At 34.4% G+C, this 21,516-nt stretch overlaps 2 protein-coding genes across 3 annotated transcripts; one reads left to right on the top strand and one right to left on the bottom strand.

Annotated features, from left to right (window-relative positions):
• The first annotated feature begins 1,289 nt into the window (after positions 1-1,289).
• On the top strand, positions 1,290-3,165 carry LOC112526431 (cytochrome P450 76AD1-like). Its single transcript, XM_025136714.1, has 2 exons — positions 1,290-2,207; positions 2,557-3,165. Exons 1-2 carry the CDS (start codon positions 1,290-1,292, stop codon positions 3,163-3,165), a joined length of 1,527 nt encoding a protein of 508 aa, XP_024992482.1.
• Positions 3,166-6,543: 3,378 nt separating this feature from the next.
• Positions 6,544-20,751, bottom strand: LOC112526764. 2 transcript variants are annotated; one of them, XM_025137181.1, is made up of 4 exons: positions 20,542-20,751; positions 20,191-20,429; positions 20,007-20,070; positions 6,544-7,210 (listed from the first exon to the last, which is right to left on the bottom strand). In XM_025137181.1, the coding sequence occupies exons 2-4, from the start codon at positions 20,391-20,393 to the stop codon at positions 6,971-6,973; spliced, it is 507 nt and encodes a 168-aa protein (XP_024992949.1). In that variant the 5' UTR covers positions 20,394-20,429; positions 20,542-20,751; the 3' UTR covers positions 6,544-6,970. The 2 variants fall into 2 exon arrangements, with proteins under 2 accessions (XP_024992949.1, XP_024992948.1); XM_025137180.1 differs by having other exon boundaries at positions 20,191-20,751.
• Between the last annotated feature and the right edge of the window lie 765 nt (positions 20,752-21,516).

The following is a 21,516-nucleotide window of genomic DNA, read 5'->3' as shown; positions in this document are numbered from 1 at the left end:
AATTCTTATATAAACCTTTTATTTTCCTCATTCTCGTGATATTTGACTTTCTTATTTGAACTCCACAATATGCATACGAGCATGTATTTACGTGCACGTAGGTGCAGTTTATAGAGTTGTTTCGGGAATTAAGTTCACATGATTTTTGTGTGTGTCATCAATCGAGCATTGCATTTTTTTTCCGTAACGTTTACTGTTTTCTTTCTCTTTATATTTTCAAGAGTAAACTATAAATTAGTTCTCTGTGGTTTGTTGAAAATAGCACTTTTCATCCTTTTAGTTTTGAAATTGCAAAATGATCATCATAGTTTGCAAAATCGTCCGGATTTTGTCCCTCTCCTCTAGTGGCCGTTAAAAGTCCAGTTAAATTAATAAGCCGAATTTTCGTTCTTTTATCGATTTTTTATCTTTCAACCAATCAAAATCGATTTTTATGATTTGGTCCCTATAGTTTTTTATTAGGTTAATGACAAAAAAAATCCATTAAAAAGACAAAAATACCCCTCATTTAACAGATTTTTTTAACGGTCGTTAGGATCTTTTTACATATCACGTTGATCAAGTTGTAATTTTAAAACTACAAGCACAAAAAAGGTTATTTTTGACAAACAACAGAGACCAAATTTATAGTTTATTATATTTTTTATGCAATAAAACGAACACGTTATATTTTTTTTTAATAAAATTATAGAAATGTGTCGCGAATAAAAAAGAGAACCCGGAACCATTCCTTCTTTTCGTTTTCACACTATTACGGATATGAAAATAATGTGAAAAATCGGATAAAGTTATCAACTGTCCCTGTCGGAAATAGGATTGACTACGGATTCGAGCCACAGCACATGGTTTCATAAAACCACACGATTTTCCCGATCTAAATCAAGCAAGTTTTACATGAAGAAGATTTGGCTCAGCGTATTCTATTCGATACGCATAGAAGAAGAACCCGACCCGGTATTATTAAAAAAAATAGAGTAAACAGAACCAAGTCAAGATGAGACGGATCAACCCCTTTTTTACGTCAAAGATCTTACCATTTCCAACGGAACTGAATTTCGACAAAAAAATCTCCCGTCCTGTTGCCAACTAAGCTATGGCAACATTCGAAACAGATTTTTGTTTTTTGTTTTTTAAACGTAAATTAACTCGAAATTAAAAAACGGAAACGTTCCTTGATTTTGTTTTATTTTACGGCATTTCACATAACGTGACAAAAGTATTTTAGACGTTTAGAAGATATAATAAATTCATATTTATGAGTTGTTGCTTGATTTCAAGATTTGCAAAAAATGGAGTTCATGGATTATGCAATCTATATGCTTTTTTCATTGTTCTTTTTCATATGCATTTACGTCGCCACGATCCGATCACATCGTCGTGTCGGTATCAATCGTCGGCTTCCGCCTGGACCTAATGTTTTTTCGTTCATGAAAAGCATCATAAAACTCGGAAACAAACCGCACGAATCTTGTGCTGTGTTTTCAAAACGTTACGGGCCTTTAATGACACTTAAACTAGGAACCAAAACAACCATAGTCGCCTCATCTCCAGATATCGTCAAGGAATTCATTTACACAAAAGACAGATCTTTCTCTGGTAGGCCGGTTCCAGATATAAGTCGTGTGGCGGACCATTATAAATCCTCCTTGGTCTTGCTACCAACGGGTGATAAATGGGCGAAACTGCGGAGAATGACTAAAGAATATGTGTTCTCAGTGCAACGTCTAGAAGTTAGTGAGATCGTGCGTATGGAGAAGGTACAAGAACTTATTGACCATGTTAATCAATGTTGTACCGATAGAAAACTAGTGCAAATCGGTGATATTGTATTTACGACAATTCTTAACATTCTCTCTAATATCTTCTTCTCTATGGATTTGGCTCGATATGATTCCGTCTCATCTCAAGAATTCAAGGACATGATGGGGGCATTTATGGGAATTTGTGAAAAACCGAGCATAGTTGACTATTTTCCGATTCTCAGAGCATTGGATCCACAAGGCTTAGTGCGACGTGGAAAAGTTTATTTCAACAAGTTATTGACGTTTTCTGATAAGATCATTGACCAACGCTTGCAAACTAGATTAAATTCATCATCGTACAATGTTACGGCCTCAAGCAACGACGTTTTGGACTTGCTTCTCAACAACCTCGATCAGAAAGACGAATGTGAATTTAATCGAAGTGACATCATACATTTGTTTTTGGTAAGTAAATGAACTATATTTACTCATGACCTCGTCCAACTGATTACAAATAAGACACAACAACAACAACGACAAAAAATAGTCTGTTTCTCAGGACTAGTTAGGTCAACCGACCTTGGATTGATCAAAGTTTGGCGAGTTTAGCCGACACATGTCACTATGCCATTGGTTGTTTTTCGTTAATAAAACTTATAATCAACTTTATTTTTATTCGAAAAACAACCAAATTCATATTCTCTTATTCTCTATGAATAGAACATATGATTAACATATTAGGTATGATCGTTGATAAACATCGTCTAAGTACACGTGGCACACATAAATAATTACAGTATATAATTTCTTATAGGATTTATTCTTTGCGGGAACTGAGACAACATCAAGTGCGTTGGAATGGGCAATGGCTGAGCTTATTCATAACCCAGAGAAAATGACGAGAGCTCGAGTAGAAGTCTCTGAGATCCTAAAAAACGACAACAGAAATCTTAAGGAATCAGACATCTCTAGGCTTCCTTATCTTAGCGCCATTATAAAAGAAACTCTTCGATTATATCCTCCTCTCGCCTTTCTAGGCCCTCGCAAAGCAATACATGACGTAGCAGTCCAAGGCTTCATCATGCCCAAAAATGCAGAAATCCTATGTAATGTTTGGGCGATGGGCCGAGACCCAGACATTTGGTCAGATCCCAAAGTTTTCAAGCCCGAGAGGTTTTTGAATGTTAACATCGACTACAAAGGTCAAGACTTCGAGTTCATCCCATTTGGTTCTGGAAGGAGAATTTGTCCGGGATTGAATATTGCACATAAAATGCTACATATAATATTGGGATCGTTGATTTACATGTTTGATTGGAAGCTTGCAGGAAATACGAGCGCACAAGATATGGATATGGAGGGGAAGATTGGAATCACATTGCAGAAAAAAGTACCGCTCATGGCCATTCCAATCCGATTATGATGAGTTTAAATCATGATACCCGTGTTTAATTTGATTTTAGCATAACAAAAACATATTGTAGTGGTTGTGGCATCTCCTATAAAACACGACATTTGAATAAGTGGAACATTTACAATCATTGTATGATGAAATCAAACGTAGCGATACTATTAACGAGATGGCGAGAAACGTATTCGGTGTAAAATTATTAAAGGGTGTCGTAAATTTGGAGAATTTGCTTCGACACGGAAATAAAAATCATCAAGAATTAATATTGGATCGGGACTAAAAGTAAAAAGAAGTCAAGTCTAAGAGCATATGGCACAAAAAAGAAATCCAATTAACCACAAGGGTGGTGCCTGATTGTTTGAGCTTGGCTTCAAAGGTCAAAAGTAACAGGAGGTCTCAGGTTCAAATCCAAGGAGGAATAAAAATTCCCTTGTGGCCACGGAGGTTCAAATGCGGTGACTCCGGACTATCTGCAAAGCAGGTGGTCGCCTTGGGTTTAGTCGGCTCGCATAGCGGGTTAGATATCGAGGTTAATAAAAAAAAATCCAATTTAGGTAAGACTTGATCTTAATCGTAGTTCAAATGCAAGTCAATTCAACGACGTCAACAACGAAAATCAATACTCAGTCTATTCTTTCACCCCCAAAAATTCAAAAAATGGCGGGAAGTCTGGAAGGGCGTTGTAGATGTTTGCGAGAGACCTCTTCATCGTAATAATGTTGCAATAATTAGGTTTGCAACACGCTCAAATGTCCCGAAATGTTATATGCACGATTTGGATTACGTGTATGTGTAGTTAGAGCATCCGAACATTGTCAATTATCTATTGTAATGTCAGTATTTTTTTATATATATGTGACACAAATACGTATTAAGAATTTTTTTAAACGACTTTTTGCAAATAAGAAGCACATGAATTTCGTGTGTCCCGTTAATTAAAACTTGAGTGAAGTATGATTTTCGTCCATGTGGTTTGCTAAATACTACGACTTTCGTATCTATGTTTTTAAGATTATGATTTTTGTTTCTATAGTTTGTAATTTCTTGTTGTTTCCGTCTCTAAGACTAACTCCTCTAATCAGTGGCGGAACACCATAGGGGCTTTTGGGGGCCATGGCCACCTCGCTTTTTTACTGAAATATAAAGCGTCATATCTAAAGACGTTGTAATACGTTTATAAATCACTTTTTAGACATCCTGCCAAGTTTTTTAGGACACTTTTATTACAAAGCGTCACATTGAGAATTTTATAGGACGCTCTCTCAGCATCCTATAAACTCATCTTTTTATACGACACTTGTTTTTATATGATACTTTTTCAAATAATGTCCTGTAAAATTTCCAATGCAACGATTTATATTAAAAGTGTCGTTTGTTAAGACGTCCAAAAACATTATATAAACTTATTACAACGTCTTTAGATAGAACGTTTTCTTTTTTGTTTCTATAAACTGAGTCTTATAAAATGGTCTATTAGGACGCTTAATTTTTTTTGACGTCATATAGACCTGATTTTATTGTAGTGTATATTATTATTTTCCTATTAACAGTTTGAAGGTTCTAAGTTTTACTCCTACGTTAACCAATCTTTTTTCTAAAATTTAATATTAGAGCAGAGCAAAAAAAAAGTGCACATCATTTGGATTTCTGAATTTTTATAGTATTATATTTCGGCCCCCTAGGCTACAACGGTTGTGTTCCACCCCTGCCTTTAATGGTTTATCATTAAGTATGAGGGACGAAAAAGACAATGAATTGTAAACCACATGAACAAAAGAAGCAATAAATTATAAATTACAAGGACAAAAATTGTAATTTCAGTAACATAAGGACGAAAATAGCAATTTTCAACAAACCATAGAAACGAAAAACGTAATTTGCTCTTAACATCGAGTTCATTTTAATATTTGTGTTTCCCCTCGAAAAAAGAACAATTAAACCAAATGTTGCAGTGCCAAAATCAACGACCACTTTTGGGTCGTCTCGAAATTAATTGGGTGCAAAACGTCGCGTCGTTCATGGGAGATACAGATATACAAATTTCGTTTGTTTCGTTTTTATGCAGTTACATCTTTTCGTGACCATTTTTAGGTGGTGCGAAATTCAATTAAGTGCAAATATAGTCACTTAAAATATCTCATTGAAAAGAAATCTGACGATACCAAAATCCAGTACAACCGTTTTTCACGATCCCAAATTGAATCTCATGTAGCCCAAGTTGGTCAAAAGGGTCGAAATATTAATTTCGGAAAGTGTATTGTATGAATTCTAGTTTTTCTCTCCAGACCCCAATTTTCTAACATAACTTAGAACAAAGTCCGTTACGTGAGATACAAAGCACCTAAACTGCTTTGAATTCGACTATATTTTTTTACGCCTCGAACTAAAAGTCACACGATTGAACGAATTGAAACCTACATTGGCATAAATTTTCTCCTAATGTCGGTGTCGATATATATCTGGTTATCTACATTTAGTTTACATCAGTTGCATACGTTCAATCAATAACCAATAAAATAATACTTTAAAACAGTATTACGTTTTTCATAACAAATACAGCTCTAGAGTTAACTAACAATTTAATGAAAATAATAATAAATACCTGATATACCCCTCAAATACTTAACACACCAAGTTACATAAACATTTGCTACAATCATCATTGATTTTTACCTTTCAGAAAAACCTTTTGTAGCCTATAAGACAATCGTGTGAACCGGTTCTTGTTTTATAATTACAAGATTTGTTTAGGAGTTTTCCAGACAAAATTGTCTGTTTTGTACAAAAATGCATGAATACAAACGTACGTTCAAAACCTTTATTTTGGTACCTTGAATATGACATATCAAACGTTATTTAACTACCTAGTTTACATCTGAGAATGCATGAAAATACAACATACTTTAGTTTGATTCTTATTGCATATAACATTGCAAAAAGAATTGCAATTTACCTTCAGCATAACAAACCAACGTTACGAGAAAATCAATCACAAAGTACCGCTCTCAGCAACAACATCCGTTCAATTTTGATACAATTTACGTCTCTTAAAAAATATGAACATTTGCATAACTCCGATGTCTTTTATAAGAATATGTGAAATGGTATTAACTAATAACCAATGTTTTAAATGACATCAGGTGTCGTGACAATGTCAAGTCTCAAGCCTTAAGAGCCACGATAAAGTCATGGCATTTTCCAATGTGTGACTTGTGACGACAATATATATATATATATATATATATATATATATATATATATATATTTTACTATTACTCAATAAGTCAATGATATCAAACAATTTAAATTAAGTTATATACGCAAAAATAAAAAATAAGACACGGAAAAGGTAAAAAGGATATTGAATTACAAAAACTACCATTGGACTATGGCAGACCATAGACTTAATGTGACGTCAGACGCGAGCCCTGAACCACGACGTCTGTTACAACAAGTCATTAGAGACGACCCACGAAAACAGCAAAGGTATTTTACTTTTTTGCCCTTCTTTGCTAACATATATACACATTGGAAGCAATTAAACACAAAAGCTCAAAGACACATAATAAGCCACTTCTTTGACCTCTCTATATATACAAAAATAAACATTAAATCTTTCTAACATATCCTGATATGTATCCTCTTACTAATAAGACGATACCACTCGTTAAACTCTAAGCATTTCTTAGATTTTGATCGAGTGTTATCATCTTATCGTTAGGAGGAGTAGTAGAAGGAAGAGTCGGTAGGATTTAACATCATTTGTACCGGAAAAACGACACCATAATTGACTCAAAAATTCACCTCATGTTTGTGACTAAGCGAAAGTAGAGATGCCTCGGCGGTTGAATCCTTCAACCGTGACTGGAGCCGGCATTTGCCCGAATTTCACCCTTGCACGAGCCGATGAAGATGGCGAGACTTCAAAACCGGTTGATAACGGCCATGGATTTTCGTTAGCAAACCGAGCATCTTGGATCAACGGGTTCGATGCCCGACTTGGTGGTGACCCACAAAAGAACGGATTGCTGGCTCTATCGGCAGCAACAAAACATTCCTAACCAAAAAAGAGCGTAAACTATAAGGCTTGACATAGGAACATGAAACGTAGATAATATGATTCGGAGATTCTAAGCTAAACCGTCAATTAAGAAGGTTGAAATTGGGTTAGTCCCGCTCAACCCAACCCAATCAACCGCTAATATATATAATATCTTATATATAATATACTAGTCTATTATACATATATATATTTATAATGTTTACTATATATATTAATAATATGTAAAAGATTTATGTAACGTTTGTTGAGTTTATGTTTGTATTTCTTTTTAGCTAAATGTATAGGTTACTAAAAGCAATTCATCATCGAAGAATGATGACAAAGAATCAAATAGCAGAAAATTATTGAAATCGTTTTTGCAACAACAGATGGATACGCTGAAGAATGATGTTGATAGATATTTGGTTGATGAAATCTATCATCCAAAGACTCTATCATTTGATCTTGTACTTTGGTGAAAAGAAAATGCTAATAGTCATAGTATTTCACTACAATTACATTAGGTTTATATGATGCCTAAAATGTCTAAGCGTCCTGATATGTATTTTGTTAGGACGAAACAAAAAAGTTCCGTATCTAAAAGTATTACAATATGTTTATAGGATGTTTTTGGGTATCTTAACAAATTTTTAGAATAGTTTAAAACAAAATGTCATATTAGTTATTTTATACTACATTATTTGAAAAAGTAGCATATGAACATAAATGCGCTATAAATAGATGAGTTTATAGGATACTTATCAAAATTGTTCTATAAAATAGCTAATACAAAAATTTAGTTAAAACGCAGGTTACACAAATTGAAAATTCCACCCCTATCACCAAGATCTTCGAATCCGCTATTCACGACCCAACAATAATTGTTATAACGTATTGATTGCGCTGCTTTAGTCTACAAGATCTTTTACGAAACACTAAGGGGCCGTTTACCAAACACTTACCTGGATGATAACTGTTTACCGGTAAAATTCAACACTATCATTTACTTACCGGTTAAAGTTTTAGTCCACCAAAATGATATCGTATGCAACTATTTACCCGGTAAGCACTAACGATGGTAAGAGTTCTTGCCTCACTTACCATGTAAGAGTCTCGGTCCTTGCCTTGGCTCTTACCTGGTAAGACTCTTGGTCTTGCCACATTCATCTGACAAGGTAATGTAACTTGATAAGCACTTATCCAAATAAGCATGGTAAACCACCAGCAATTCTCAAGTTTAATCGTAATCCAATCTTTAAGTACAATCTCAAGCTAAGTATAGTTCACTTTGGAATATTAACATAACAAAACCAACCCATTATATCACAACCCACAACTGGAGTAAGATATATAAGAGAATGGGATATATGCATAGAGAGGTTTTACCAAAAAGATATAAATATGGGTTAAAAAATTAATAATAAACTAATTAAATATTTAAATTTTAAAAAATATAGACGTATTAAATATTGTACTAGTTTAAGAATTGAATTTAAATATTGTATTTTGATCAATTTTCATGTGGTTTGTAATTTGTAAATGTTTTCGCTTTTATGGTTTGTAATTTATTTTCATTTTTGTTCCTAAGACTAAATCTATTAAAAGTCCTCCATTTAATTTAGGGGTATTTTTGCCTTTTTGGTTTATTAAAAAAATTTGGTCTCCTTTTTGATATTTTAGTCTTTTTGATTTAATCAAACTATATATTTTTTTGATAAAACAATATATACATAAAAAAAAAAATTATTATTTTGTTATTGTTTATGATAAAATAATTTCATGCAATTCGTTGTTTCATATTTTTAGTCATTATAGTTTTAGTTTTTTATTAGTTTGATTTCTGTCACTAACGTCATTCAAGTTTAAGTCGTTGGGTACCCCACACATGATAATATTCTAATTTCTTTTTCTTTATTAGGGACTACATGATAATTTTTTATAGGACCAAACAATTAACTATATTAGGCTATTTTTTAAAAATAAATGCAAGCAAATTTCTTAATAGAATGTGTAATTTTATAACTTATTGTAACACATAACCAGGTTTTGGGTACATATCTAAAGTAATTATTATGTGATTATATGCTTACGTGAGTATGTGATTTATCCATGTGATATGTAAATACATGCATGAGTTTGTTTATGTGCATGTATGCATTATTTGTATGCTTGTGTGTATGCATGGATCATATGCATGGTTATGTGAGGAAAGGAAAAAAATTACAAATATTCCAAACTGCCTTCCTTAAAAAGGCAAATATAAAAGGGAAGCATTGCATCATCCGATGAGGTCTTTATCGGAGGAAGTGTTGTCCAATGAAGTCTCATATCGGACAAGAGTTATCCTATTTATGTATTTTATCGTTCAAGGGTTGAGATATTTAGTATTTGAGATTAAGAATTGATTGGTTTGAAGTTCATAGATCAATGCCTTGTCCGGTGAGGATACTCATCGGACAAAGCATTGTCCGGTTCTAGCATTTATATTATAAGTATTGACCGGATTGGAGTTTTTATCGTTCATGCCTTGTCCGGTGAGGATACTCATCGGTCAAAGCCTTAGCCGGTTTTAATATTTATCTTTTAAGTATTGACCGGTGAGGTAGTTACCGGACAGAGTGTTGACCGGTGAGCTGAGTTACCGGATAGAGTGTTGACCGGTGAGATTGGTTACCGGACATAGTGTTGCCCGATGAGAGTGTATTCGGACATAGCTTTATCCGGTGAAATGCTGACCAATGAGGATAAGTTTGTTAAATATTGTTGTTTAAGTGTGTCCGATAAGGAGGGGATTATCGGCCACTATGTTGGCCGATGAGGGGTATTTATCACCCAGAGTTGTCCAATTAAAAAGAGTTGTTTTCCCAAATTGTTGTTTAACAGTTTCTAAACTGTTTTAAATTAAAAAGGGAAATTGTATCTTTCATATGTTGAATTAAATTGAGGGAAAATATTGTTGTTTCTTTCAAAATTGTTATGATGAGAAATTTGTTTTGAAAGAAATATTGAGATGGGATTGGAAAAGTGAATTTAAGAACTATGACAGATTTTGAGATAAAGTTTCTGATATGAAACTATTTTGAAGCCATTATTAGCTAAAACTACAGATTTATCTGTAAATTTGAGGTGAAAACAAAGATGGCATATGAAAGAGAGGTGTACCATAGGGTAACATGTCAAGGAGAGATGTACCATAAGATAAGGGTGGCATTTGTGTGTGAGGTTATTATTATAGCTCTTGTTTTCACATACGTAAGATGCAATAATTCTTAGTCAATATTTCTTTGTGATACGAAGACTTAAGAATCTTGCTCTTATTGAAATGATAACAACGATGTTATTGAGAAGAGAAAAATGGCTTATAGCCAGAGACATTAAGTGTCCGTGTTTTCAAATGATTTTGAGATATCATATTTTGAGTAATCTTAAGAGTAGTGATTTGAAATAAAACCCAGAGGGTCATTGGTTCTTATTTAATCAATTTTCATTTAAGTTTAAATCTAGTTTTATCTTAAAAGTTTTTGATAATAACCAAGAACTTCGGTGATTATTATTTATTGTTACACTTTTATATGATCATGGAGGTTGAGACCATATGCTCTGATCCGTTGAGACTTGTGAGCTTTGAGAGTTGTATTTTAGATATTTATAAGAACCTCAAAGATTATTTTTCTTATGTGGTAAGATCGTTTTATAACTTGCAGTTTTGTTTTACTGAGGTTATATTTGATTTAAAATGATTGAGTATTCAAATGTGAGTTTTAAACAAGTTTTGGCGATCTTCACCATGTAATTGCAAAGAAAGGGTTCTCATAGGCCTCCGGTCTAACCCTCATTTTGTGTTTTAAAATATGCATTGCAGGTCCTGTTGGTTCCAAGGATATTAAGGGGAAGGGGGAAATGTAAATATTTTTCTTATGTGCATATCTGCTAGTTTGAAGATCAACCTGTTGATTTATGTATTTCGAAGATACATGTTGTTATACATGTGATTGTACAAGAATATTCTTTTGGAATTTTTGGGTTGTAAATTCTGTAAATAAGTTTCTTGTACTAGTGATACCTTTGTGGCGTAAATTATATTTCTTTTATATGAAGTACAGGTTTATATGCAAATGTGGAAAGTGGGTGTTATAGAGGTGGTATCAAAGCCTGAGTTTAAGGAATTTAGGTATTCAAAGCATGATGCCTAGAATTAAATTGTTATTTGCATATTAAGGGGTCCTCAGACATTGAGAGCACCATTGGGAACAAAAAATGATGGGTTAAGAGGATAGTATGTAAGGTAAATTCGAATTACAAATGGTCAAAGTAATAATGAATTTACAGTTACATATTTGTTCTTGGATACTTTATTATACTTGGGAATGTGAATATGTGATTATTAATATTGAATATCTGCAGATAGCTAGTCGATCTAGAAGATCTGAAAGGATCACCCACCCTAACCCCGACGATAGAGAGGATTCTCCTGTTAATGCTTCGACCAGTGCTTCTGAAGATCGAGGCAGGGGAAGAAGCAAGGGTAGAGGTCGAGGGAGAAGTCAAGCAAGAGGCAAACCAAGTCAATCTAAGATTCACCCAGAACAAGATGAGTCTATTTCGGGGAATATTAATCAGGAACAGGTGCCATAGCCGGAATATGTGATTTGGGATGTTCTAGCTGAAGAAATGAGCAAGGGAAACTCTTATGTCAATTATAGGATTACCGGCCAGAGTTGAAACCGAATGAGTTGAGGTAAATCCTCCGGTCCAACTACGAGCAGCAGAGGAGACGACATAAAGATGTTTTTAACTTGCAAACCCCAACGTTTTCTGGAGAAAGGGAATCAGTAAAGGCTATGTGTTGGTTAAAAGAAGACGAAACTGTATTTATTTAATACCAGGAAATGCTAGGAGGAAGACAAAGTTAGATTTGTTGTTTCTATGTTAAAATCTAACGCTCTGTATCGGTAGGACGTAGAATCATTGGCTAAACCAGATAAACTACGAACCATGTCTTGGACAGAATTTGTAAATAGATTTAAAGAACAATTATGTCCCAAGGCAGCTGTGAGGCAGTTGGAAGAGGATTTTCTGAAATTGGATCAGGGTAATAAATCCGTACGGGAATATACTGAAAAGTTTATTGAACATTCATGGTTCGCAAAACATTATATTTGATCTGAGTCCAGAAAAGTGGAAGATATATTTGGGGCTTGAAACCCTCTATCAGAGAATTTGTGATCGCAATGAGTCCTGCTACTTTTCCCTTGGCCATGGACGCTGCCAAAACTACTGAAAGGAATAAAAACAGGCAGGGAGAAGAAAAGGTAATAGAAAAGAGAAGATGGGAAGGGCCTTCAACTGGGTACCGAGGGCTGAAATCTGCAAAAACAGTTAACCGACCTGTCCAAAGAGTTGTTGATAGAGATTGACCTCGTTGTCACCAAGTTCATCAAGGTGACTGTAAGCCAGAATAGAAAAAGTGTTATTAGTGTGGCGAGTCGGGTCATTTATCAAGGAATTGTCCAGCTCCTAAAAGATGTTTCCACTACAATTCACCCGAGCACATCCAACCAAACTGTCTACAACTGAGAACTCCACGATTGACTATGTAAGAAAACACCCTAAGTACTCGTGGAAGACCGAATGTACCGAGGGGAGGACAAGGAGGGGCGCGGGACCGATCTTTTCAGATGACAAAAAGTGAGGCTGAAACAACACCGTCTACAGGTACTTTTCTTGTTAATTCTATATATGCTTAAGTGTTATTTGATTCTGGTGCGAATTTTTCTTTCGTATCACCATCATTTGTTGGTTGTGCATATATGAATTATGTGCCCCTTGACAATATATTAGTGGTTGATACCACCAATAGTCAAGTATTTGTTACCTATGTGTTTAATAGTTGTACCATTGAAATTGAGGGGCATGAGCTACCGATCCGTTTGTTTCCAATGCCGATGAAAGAATTCGATGTTGTGGTGGGAATGGATGGGTTAACAGAGAATCAGGCCAGTATTTTGTGTACTAAGAAGGTGATCAATATCATTTTGCCAGAGAGAGGGCCGAATGTTATATATAGTGATCGGCAGGATCATCATACCAATATGTTATCAGTTTTAAAAGCTCGTAAATGTATTTAGAAAGGATGATATGGTTATCTGGCCTACGTAATTGATTCAAAAAAATAGAAAGGCATGCAAGAGTGGATTCCGGTAGTCTGTACCTATCCACAAGTTTTCCCGGAGGATTTGACTGTCCTGATCAATCTATCGAATTCAGCATTGATCTAGTACATGGGGCAGCACAAGTGGCCAGAGCACCGTATCGTTTGGCGCTGTCAAAATTGAAGGAATTGGTTACACAATTAAAAGATCTTCTTGACAAAGGCTTTATCAGACAGAGTACTTCACCTTGGGATGATGCGGTTCTGTTTGTCAAAAAAAAAAGACGAGTTGATGCGGATATGCATTGACTATAGGGAGTTGAATAAGTTGACAATTAAAAATAAGTATCCATTACCCAGAATCGACGATTTATTTGATCAACCGGTGGGAGCCAGTTACTTTTCCAAAATCGATTTGCGGTCGGGATACCATCAGCTTAAGGTTAGAGATGAAGACATTACTAAAACTGCTTTCCGGACCAGGTATGGACATCACGAGTTTTTTGGTTATGCCTTTTGGTTTAACCAATGCTCCTGCGACTTTCATGGATCTGATGAACTGAGTATGTAGTGAATATCTCGATAAATTTATTATTGTGTTTATCGACGATATTATTATATACTCGAAATCTGAAGCAGAACATGTTGAACACCATCATCTGATCCTTGAACTTCTGAAGAAAGAGAAGTTATTCGCTAAACTGTCTAAGTGTGAATTCTGATAGAGGGAAGTTCAATTTCTGGGTCATGTCATTTTTTAGGCAAGGGTAAAAGCGGATCATGCCAAGATTGAAGTTGTAGAAAGATGGGAGGCGCCGAGAACGCCTTCCGAAATTCGTAGTTTCCTGAGGTTAGCAGGTTATTATTGGAAGTTTATTCTGGATTTCTCAAGAATTGTTGCACCACTAACCAAGCTGACTCGAAAGAATGTTAAGTTTCAGTGGGAAGGAGATCAACAAAAAACTTTTTAATTGTTGAAAGATCATCTTTGCAGTGCTCCAATGTTGTCATTGCCAGAGGGATCTGAAGACTTCGTGGTCTATAGTGATGCTTCAAAGCAAGGTTTGGGTTGCATACTAATACAAAGAGGGAAAGGTGATTTCTTACGCGTCTAGACAATTGAAGGATCATGAAAAGCAGTATCTGGCGCATGACATGGAGCTTGCAGCCGTGGTACTTGCTTTGAAGATTTGGAGGCACTACTTGCTGGGAACGAAATGTCAGATCTTTACAGATCACAAGAGCCTTCAACATCTGTTCAGTCAAAAAGAGTTAAATATGCGGCAATGACGATGGATTGAACTAGTAAACGATTATGATTGTGAGATTCTCTACCACCCGAGGAAAGCAAACGTGATAGCAGACGCTTTGAATAGAAAAGAGAAAAGTGGTACGATCAAGGCCGTAGCAATGAGAACAAATCTAATTCCAAATCTCCACGATGAAATTTTAAAGTGTCAAGAAGAAGCAGTTAAAGAGAATCATTTCAAAGTAGAACGGATGGGTAAAATGATTTCCACCCTAGAAAAGAATGATAAGGGGATTCTCAATCTTCAGGGAAGAATCTGGATACCACGCTATCGGAATATCTGGGAGATTATTTTGGATGGAAGTCACAAATCCCGGTATTTTATTCATCCCAATACCAATAAAATGTATAAAGATTTAAAACCGTTTTATTGGTGGTCAGGATTGAAGAAAGACATAGCGAGGTATGTTGAACTGTTTAACATGTCTACAAGTGAAGGTTGAACATCAAAGATCATATGGGAATCTGCAGTCTCTGGAGATTCCTATGTGAAAATGGGATCTATTAGGATGGATTTCATCATGAAGCTACCGCGAACTCTAAAGGGATATGATGCCATATGGGTGATTGTGGACCGTTTATCGAAATCTGCACACTTTCTTCCAATAAAAGATAATTATCCATTAGAAAGATTGGCAAAGATGTATGTCAATGAAATTTTAACTAGACATGGTGTTCGACTATCTATCATATCAGACTGAGATAGTCGGTTTACTTCTAAATTCTGGGAGAGTTTTTAGAAAGCTTTGGGATCTCGAATTCGGCTGAGTACGGCGTACCATCCACAGACTGACGAGCAGAGTGAAAACGATCCAGACTCTCGAACATATGTTAAGAGCCTGTATTATTGACTTTGGGGATCATGGGAAGATCATCTGTTGTTAATTGAATTTGCATACAACAATAGTTATCACTCCAGCATCCAAGTGACATCGTATGAAGTTTTGTAGGGCCGAAAGTGTAGAACGTCGTTATGTTGGAATGAGGTGGGTGAGAGGCAGTTAACGAGTCTAGAAATTGTTCAAGAAACTTTAGAAAAATTGAAAAGATTCGGGAAAGAATTAAAACAGCTCAAGACCCTTTAAAGAGCTATGCCGACAAACGCCGTAAGCCAATTGAATTCTTAATAGGGGATTATGTGATGCTAAAAGTCTCTCCGTGGAAAGGTGTTGTTAGATTCGGTAAAAGAGGTAAACTCAGCCCGAAATATATCGGGCCATTCAGAATCTGCAAACGAATCAGATTAGTTGCATATCAGTTGGAGCTACCAGAGGAGCTTAGTTCGATTAATAACACTTTCCATGTGTCTAATCTATGAAAGTGTTTAGCCGATCCGAGTCTTGCAGTACCGTTACTAGAAGTGAAATTAGACAATAAGCTGAACTTCGTGGAAACACCAGAAGCTATCACTAATCGGAAAACGAAAGTATTACAAAACAAAGAGATTAATCTGGTAAAAGTGTAATGGCATTTCATAAAGGTTTAGAGGCAACTTGGGAGCTAGAATCCAAAATGAGAGTCGAATATCCGTGGTTGTTTAATTAAATGAATTATGGGACGGAATTTTTTTGAGGGGTGGATAGTGTGATAACCGGGTTCTAGGTACATATCTGAGGTAATTATTATGTGATTATATGCTTACGTAAGTATGTGATTTATCCATGTGATATGTAAATACATGCATGAGTTTGTTTATGTGCATGTATGCATGGGGAATATGTATGCATTATTTGTATGCATGCATTATATGCATGGTTATGTGAAGAAGGGAAAAAGAATTTTACATATATTCCAAACCGCCTTCCTTAAAAGGCAAGTATAAGAGGGAAGCATTTTGCAAAAGAAGCCTTGACATTTTTTGGAAGGTTTGAAAGAGAGAAAGTATTTGTGTGTGTTTCTTGCCAAAAGAAGAAACTGGGAATGTGAGATCAAAGCGAAGCAGTTTCCAAATTGTTGTTTCTCATCTTCAAATTATATTGCTTGCATAAGGTGAATTTTACTTCAAACACACCTTTGAATCTGCTTAAGATTACTAGTTTTTATGTTTTGAACTATTGTTGTTTGAGTTTAGACTTTTGTTCTTACGAAAATCATGGTCCAATAAGGACCTATATTCGGACATAGTGTTGAGGGTTCCTTACCGGCCACGCCTTGACCTGTGAAGAGAATTGCATCATCCGATGAGGTCTTTAACGGAGGAAGTGTTGTCCGGTGAAGTCTCATATCTGACAAGAGTTATCCGATTTATGTATTTTATCGTTCAAGGGTTGAGCTATTTAGTATTTGAGATTGAGAATTGATTGGTTTGAAGTTCATCGATGAATGCCTTATCTAGTGAGGATACTCATCGGATAAAGCATTATCCGGTTTTAGCATTTATATAATAAGTATTGACCGGATTGGAGTTTTTATCGTTCATGCCTTGTCCGATGAGGATACTCATCGGACAAAACCTTAGCCGGTTTTAAAATTTATCTTTTAAATATTGACCGGTGAGGTAGTTACCGGACAGTGTGTTGACCGGCGAGCTAAATTACCGGATAGAGTGTTGAGCGGTGAGATTGGTTACCGGACATAGTGTTGTCCGTTGAGAGTGTATTCGAACATAGCTTTATCCGGTGAAGTATTGACCGATGAGGATAAGTTTGTTAAATATTGTTGTTTAAGTGTTGTTCGATGAGGAGGGGATTATCGGCCATCGTGTTGGCCAATGAAGGGTATTTATCACCCAGAGTTGTCCAACGAAAAACAGTTGTTTTCCCAAATTGTTGTTTAACAGTTTCTAAACTGTTTTAAATTAAAAAGGGAAATTGTATCTTTCATATGTTGAATTAAATTGAGGAAAGATATTGTTGTTTCTTTCAAAATTGTTATGATGAGAAATCTGTTTTGAAAGAAATATTGAGATGAGATTGGAATAGTGAATTTAAGAATTATGAGAGTTCTTGAGATAAAGTTTCTGATACGAAACTATTTTGAAGCCATTATTGGCTAAAACTACAGATTTATTTGCAGATTTAAGGTGGAAACAAGGGTGGCATATCAAGGATAGGTACACCATGGGATAAGGGTGGCATATCAAAGAGAGATGTACATTTGGATAAGGGTGACATTTGTGTGTGTGGTTACTATTATAGCTCTTGTTATCACATTCGTAAGATGCGATAATTCTGAGTCAACATTTCTTAGTGACATGAAGACTTAGGAATATTCCTCTTATTGAGATGATAACAACGATGTTATTGAGAAGAGGAAAATGGCTTATAGTCGGAGACATTAATTGTCTGTGTTTTCAAATGATTTTGAGATATCATATTTTGAGTAACCCAAAGAGTAGTGATTTGAAATAAAACCCATAGGGTCGTTGGTTTTTATTTAATCAATTTTCATTTAAGTTTAAATCTAGTTTTATCTTAAAAGTTTTTGATAATAACCACGAACTCCGATGATTGTTATTGTTACTCTTTTATATGATCATGGAGGTTGAGACCATATGCCCTAATCAGTTGAGACTTGTGAGCTTTGAGAGTTGTATTTCATATATCTATAAGAACCTGAGTGGTTATTCTTCTTATGTGGTAATATCGTTTTATAACTTACAGTTTTGTTTTACTAAGGTTATATTTGATTTAAAATGATTGAGTATTCAAATGGGAGTTTTAAACAGGTTTTGGTGATCTTCACCCTGTAATTGCAAAGAAAGGGTTATCTCATTAGACCTCTAGTCTAACCCTCATTTTGTATTTTAAAATATGAATTGTAGGTCCGGCTGGGTCCATGGATATTATGGGGCAGGGAAAATGTAAATATTTTTCTTATGTGTTTATCACCTATTGAAGATCAACCTGTTGATTGATGTATTTTGAAGATACATGTTGTTATATATGTGATTGTATAAGTATATTCTTTTGGAATTTTTGGGTTGTAACTTCTGTAAATAAGTTTCTTGTACTAGTGGGACCTTTATGATGTAAATTGTATTTCTTTTATATGAAGTACATGCTTATATGCAAATGTGGAAAGTGGGATGTTACGTACATTTGGTATAATTAACCAACTTATGAGACCAAACAATTGTATGTCCTATTAATACAATTACATACATTTGTTTGGTAAAGTTAAGTCTTAAAGTAGTTAATCGTTTGGTCTTTATAAGAAATATAATTCATTCGTCTCTAATGAAGAAAAATTAATTAAAATACTCTTATGTGAAGGGTACTTAAGTCTTTCACTTGAACAATATTAGTCGCAGAAATCAAACTCATAAAAAACCTAAAACAATAATAATCAAACATATAAAAAAAACTATTAACTTTCTTATCAAAAAAAATATACAATTTTATTAAATCAAAAAGACAAAAATACCAAAAAAAACAAAAATATATATTCAACTAACTAAAAAGAAATAAATTAAAAAGACTAAAATACCCTAAACTAATGGAGGAGTTTTAACATATTTAACCTCAGGGATGAAAAAAGATATAAATTATAAACCATAGGAATGAAAACCGTAATTTAAAAACCATAGGGACAAAAGTTACAATCATTCTCAAACTACATGGACTAAAATTGTAGTTTACTCTTGCTTTTATGTACAAATAACACAAACATGGAGGACCAAATTGTAACTGTTTTAAATATATTTTGTTTAATTTATTCTTTTTTTAATTATTGTCTTGATTCGTATGGACAAATCTCAGTGTTTTGCAACCTTAGCAAATACAATAAATATCAATTAAAAATTTAAAAAATAATTAAAATTTACCAAAAATTTAAAAAATAATTAAAATTTACCAAAAATTAAAAAAACTAAAAACCCTTGAAATCGACCATAAATTGAAAAAAATCCATCAAAATCAGCTAAAAAACCAAAAAATTCTTTCGAAATAAAAAAACGAAAACGACGATCGAAATCAACCAAAAACTTCAAAAAAAATCCCCTAAAAACAATGGAATGTGGCCAAAAATGCATCGAGCGACTCTACGAGCCTTTGATCTACCTTAAATGCACAACCTAGCGATAAAAATCCTAGGTTCTGTCATTGGATTCATATATAAACATCCACTTTTTACCTTCTCAAGATATTTAGGGGGTGTTTGGGATTTGCTTATTTGAAACAACTTATGTTTTTTTATAAAAGTGTTTATCAATTTATTATAAGTTAGAATCAATTAACTTCTTCAAAAACTTCTTATTACCGGTTTGGCACCGATATAAGTTATTTATCCAAACACTCAAAAGTGTTTATTGCCGATGCCACATAATAATAAGACAATAAGTTGTTTTTCATTTAAAATATTATAATCTAATATGATAACATACAAAGAGAGAGGGGGGAATCCATTGGTACCTTCGTAAAAATCAAATCTAGAAGATGAGTCCCAGCTTCTGAATCACACAAATCACTTCCATCGCTGTAAACCCACACACAAAAACCAGAAAACAAAAAAGGGAATCAAATCGATTGAGAAATTGAAAAATTGGATGTAAATCGAGAGTAAAATTCGAATTCAAACGAAAATTAATCAACATACATGGCGTAATACTGCTGCCATCGAGGAGACGACCTCGAGATGATCGAATCGTTAACGTATAGATTCAATCGATCTACACGACGAGGTCTAGGGCACACAACGTCGTTCATCATCTCTCCTCCACTCAGCCAAACACCATTGTTGTTGCAGTCGTTGCTGTTGTTGTTGTTGTTCTGTTGTTGATACGCACACCGATCCATCATTTGGTGATTCTTCTGGTACGTTTCAGAACTCGAGATCTGTATACAAAATGAACAATGGCTGAGCATTAAACACCGTAAATGCAGTTCATATAACTTTCGATTTCATACAAATCTATGAGATTAGAAAGCAAAATAGAGGTGTAGTAACCTTGATTGAAAGGGAATTCGAAGAAGAAAAGCGTTTAGAAATGGATGGTATTTGAAGGAAGGGGTCTCATGGGAGGGATTTGGGAGGGAAGTTGTTGCTTAGCACGTGATGTGTGTCAGTTTTGACAGAATGCTGTTTAATTTCACTTGCAGAATTGGGAATCCATTAGATATTTCTTTGGATACTTCTTTGAATCCAAGTTTGGTTGGTTTTTGGTTTGGTTTTGGTTTGATTATGGTTTTTGATTTGGTTTGATTTTGATTATGTTATGGTTTTGTTTACCAAATGTTTATCGGGTAGTGTTTATCAGGAATAGTTACAGTTTTTATTCATTTTATTAGGTAAAATAACTGTTGATTTTTGGTCATTAAAATGATTGTTGGTAAGCATCTTTTAATTGGTAAGTGTTTACTGAGAAAGTTTTGTCTCTCACTTACTAGGTAAAATTGTCAATCACTGATATACCGGTAAGATTTTTCGTCATTGTCGTGCACAGTCTATTAAGCAAATGACACCCGATAAACGTTTTTCCTTTAATTCAATAAACGTTTTTCATATTTTGAGTTGTCAAGTATTAAAGAAATTGAACAGATAAATTATTAAACTTTCTGAAATTACGAATACTGGAAAAAAGCAACGAACTTTCGTATTTTGAGCGACTGAGTCCCTGAACATTTATCTAAATAAATAAATTTTTATACTTATTAAATGAAATAAGTAGTAAAGTAAAACGAATCAATTAAACGAAATAAACACACCATTTTTCTTATTTAGTTTTTTGGATTCATGAGATAATCACAAGTGATTGCTATGATTCTAAGAGTGATTATGATTAATCACAAGGGTGGTGTCTGATTGGTTTGAGCTTGAACTCCAAATGTTAAAGGTGCAGTTTGAACTGCAAACCAGACGTATATGACAGTTTGAAAAGGATACAGATCGTAAGTCGTATCGTGAAATTTTTAAACCGTACCG

The sequence above is a fragment of the Cynara cardunculus genome (assembly GCF_001531365.2).
Source record: "Cynara cardunculus var. scolymus isolate 2C chromosome LG 14, CcrdV1, whole genome shotgun sequence".
In the NCBI taxonomy this organism is placed as follows: domain Eukaryota; kingdom Viridiplantae; phylum Streptophyta; class Magnoliopsida; order Asterales; family Asteraceae; genus Cynara; species Cynara cardunculus.
This window is presented reverse-complemented; position numbering and strand designations above follow the sequence as displayed.

Coding starts and splice junctions, on each gene's coding strand:
- LOC112526764 (XM_025137180.1), bottom strand. CDS start 20,459: ATGCTCAGCCATTGTTCATTTTGTATACAGATCTCGAGTTCTGAAACG. Junction 20,071..20,190: donor TGGCAGCAGTATTACGCCAT/GTATGTTGATTA, acceptor GTGGGTTTACAG/CGATGGAAGTGATTTGTGTG. Junction 7,211..20,006: donor TAGATTTGATTTTTACGAAG/GTACCAATGGAT, acceptor TTTTTTGGTTAG/GAATGTTTTGTTGCTGCCGA.
- LOC112526431 (XM_025136714.1), top strand. CDS start 1,290: ATGGAGTTCATGGATTATGCAATCTATATGCTTTTTTCATTGTTCTTT. Junction 2,208..2,556: donor ACATCATACATTTGTTTTTG/GTAAGTAAATGA, acceptor AATTTCTTATAG/GATTTATTCTTTGCGGGAAC.